This window comes from Lycium ferocissimum, chromosome 2, assembly GCF_029784015.1.
Source record: "Lycium ferocissimum isolate CSIRO_LF1 chromosome 2, AGI_CSIRO_Lferr_CH_V1, whole genome shotgun sequence".
Taxonomy (NCBI): domain Eukaryota; kingdom Viridiplantae; phylum Streptophyta; class Magnoliopsida; order Solanales; family Solanaceae; genus Lycium; species Lycium ferocissimum.
Genome location: NC_081343.1, coordinates 40,940,730 through 40,943,847, shown reverse-complemented (window position 1 = coordinate 40,943,847; position 3,118 = coordinate 40,940,730). Strand labels below are relative to the sequence as shown.

General features: G+C 38.4%; 2 protein-coding genes across 2 annotated transcripts; both read left to right on the top strand.

Annotated features, from left to right (window-relative positions):
• The first annotated feature begins 788 nt into the window (after window positions 1-788).
• Window positions 789-1,411, top strand: LOC132047592 (uncharacterized). The gene is made up of 2 exons (XM_059438616.1): window positions 789-1,078; window positions 1,174-1,411. Exons 1-2 carry the CDS (start codon window positions 789-791, stop codon window positions 1,409-1,411), a joined length of 528 nt encoding a protein of 175 aa, XP_059294599.1.
• A 3-nt stretch (window positions 1,412-1,414) lies between these two features.
• Window positions 1,415-2,413, top strand: LOC132047591 (uncharacterized). The gene has a single exon (XM_059438615.1). The coding sequence runs from the start codon at window positions 1,415-1,417 to the stop codon at window positions 2,411-2,413; it is 999 nt and encodes a 332-aa protein (XP_059294598.1).
• The last annotated feature ends 705 nt before the right edge of the window (window positions 2,414-3,118 follow it).

Genomic DNA, 3,118 nt, shown 5'->3' with positions numbered 1-3,118 from the left:
ATTACATCCCATAGATAGGCTGAAAGGAAATCCAGTGACAAATATGGAAATTAAAGATTTTAGTGAATATTTGCAAGCTACTTCACTGAATGAGGTAGCATGGAAAGGTGATCACTATACTTGGTCAAACAAATAGAGTGGAGATGATAGAATATGTAGTAGAATTGATTGGACTTTTGGGAATCATGATTGGATGATGGCTTGGGGGCATATTGCAACTGAGTATGACAAACCTCATTTTTCTGACCACTCTCCCATGACATTAACTTTGAAGACACTACAATGGAATGGTAAAACCCCATTCAAATTTTTTAACATTTGGGCTGACCACCCCAATTTTCAAGCCATTGTCATGAGAAGATGGCACTGCAACCGTGCACACTACAGCATGAAAGTGTTTGGCTTAAGTTGAAAGCTCTGAAACTAGACTTGAGGCACCTGAACAATACAGAATTCAAATATATAAGCCAACAAATTACTTCAGCTAGAGAGGAACTAGTGGGGATCCAACATGATATTGCACAACATAGTAATGATGCACTACTAGAAAAGGAAAGGCAGTTAATACAAGACCTGGAAAAGCGAAATATGATAGAGGAGAGTACTTTGAAGCAGAAATCAAGGGCTAGTGGATACAGCTAGGAGATGCAAACGACAAATACTTCTCGTCAGTGATCAAGGAAAGAAATCAAAGGAAACATATACATGAACTGACAGCCCTCAATGGTACAAAGTTGACTACACCAGAGGATATTCTTGAGGAAATAACAAGCTTCTATAAAGGACTAATGGGGTCCTCAGCACACACACTCCCTGCAATCAACAAACTTATTATGAACAAAGGTCCTTCTTTATCACAACAGCAGAGAAGTGATTTGTGCACAATAGTTACAGAACAGGAGATTTATACAGTGTTGATGGCTATTGGATATGATAAAGCCCCGGGATTAGATGAATATAATGTTGTTTTCTTCAAAAAATCTTGGGCTCTGATTAAACAAGATGTCATCAAGGCAGTTCAAGAATTTTTCGTCACTGGAAATATGTATAAAACTATCAATCATGCAATTATCACGCGGTTCCTAAGATCTGCCGTCAACTGATTAATGAATTCAAAGACAATAGTCGTTGTACTGTCTTGTATAAGATTATTGCAAAAATATTGGCCAGCAGACTCCAAAAAGTGATAGCTAGTGTCATCAGTGAAGCTCAGGTTGGTTTCATCCCGGGGAGGAGAATATCAGATAACATTATGCTTGCCCATGAACTTGTGAAGGGTTATACTAGGAAGAACATTTCTCTTAGATGCATGATCAAAACAGACCTACAAAAAGCTTATGATTTGGAGGAATGTATCTATTTGCAGCAGGTTATGGAAGAAATGAAATTCCCTGGGAAATTTGTAGCATGAATTATGCAGTGTGTCAAAACTGTAAGCTACTCATTTATATTCAATGGGGTGCCAACTGAACCATTTCCAGCTGCTAAAGGATTAAAGCAAGGGGACCCAATCTCTCCTTTCCTTTTTGCCATAGCAATGGAATACTTGAGTAGAGGACTAGATGCACTCATACATGATCAGAATTATAAATTCCACCCAAAATGCAAGAAGTTGGGAATCACACATTTGAGTTTTGCGGATGACTTGCAACTACTTGCTAGAGGTGACCTCCCATCTATTGAAGCTATGCAAAAGGTATTCACTCAATTTTCTAAGGACTCTGGACTACAAGCTAATCTGAATAAGAGTTCTATACATATGGGTGGAGTGTCTTCAGACCAAAAGGAGCTAATTATACAACAATGTGGGTATGTTAAAGGGGATTTGCCATTCAAGTACTTAGGTATTCCATTAGCAACCAAGAAATTATCAGTCCTACAATGGCAAACTTTGATTGATAAAATTGTTGCTAGGATATCTAATTGGACTGCCAAAAAACTCTCATATCCTGGCAGGTTACAGTTAGTTCAAACTCTTATTTTTGGAATCCAGTCTTATTGGGCACAACTATTTGTAATACCAAGTAAAGTGCTCAAACTAATTGATGCATATTGCAGAAGTTATGTATGGTCGGGTGGTAATGTGATTACTAGAAAGGCCCTTGAAGCTTGGGAGAGACTGTGTAGTCCCAAATCTTGTGGAGGACTGAATTTGACCAATCTCCAACTATGGAATAGAGCTGCCTTGGCCAAACACTTCTGGGATATTACTAACAAAAAAGATAAGCTCTGGGTAAAGTGGATGCACATGTTTTATATAAAGAACCAAATGTTCTATGATTGTCCAAGCCCAAAGCAGGCCAGTTGGATGATTAGGAAGGTTATGGATGCCAAAAGTATATTGCAAAATGCAGATTCAGGTCAACCCTCGACATGGTATTATCAAACAACTATACCTATAACTTATTGGTAACCAACCTCGGGTATCTTGGAAATGTGTCATGTTCAACAATGCAGCTAGACCCAAAGCGAGATTTACTCTGTGGCTGCTTATGCATGGAAAGCTACTCACTGCCGATAGACTAAGGAAATGGGGGATGGAGGTAGATAAGACATGTTCCTTATGCCATACTGAAGATGAGACCAAAGAACATTTGTTCGTAACTTGCGTGTATACTCGAAGATTGTGGAACAGAATTCTGAAGTGGATCCAGCTAGCACCTGCTCAACATACGTCATGGGAAGCTCAGTTCCAATACATCACCATAGCAACTAAGGGGAAGTCACAGAAAGTACAACTATTTAAATTGATTTACACAGAATTCGTATACTCTGGATTGAGAGAAATACTAGAATATTTGAGAAAGTGGAGAGGAACCTAGCTACTATTGCCAAGGAAATTGCGTACACTAGTAATGTCAGGGCACCTGCTAATGCTAGTACTATGCTCAGGCAGTTTGAATTTTAAATCCTGTACTTAGTCTAGTAGGAAGTAGTATAGGTGTTGTCTTTTCAGATTTGAGATAACTGTTGGTGTTATTCAACTATGGTTTTGTAATGGACTACTTGGTGATTAATGCAAATTATTTAGTTACGGAAAAAAAAGGTGAGTTGAAAACTTACGTGGAATTTCAAACCCAAAAACCCCTTTTTATAAGGGAACTTGTTGCCGAATTTT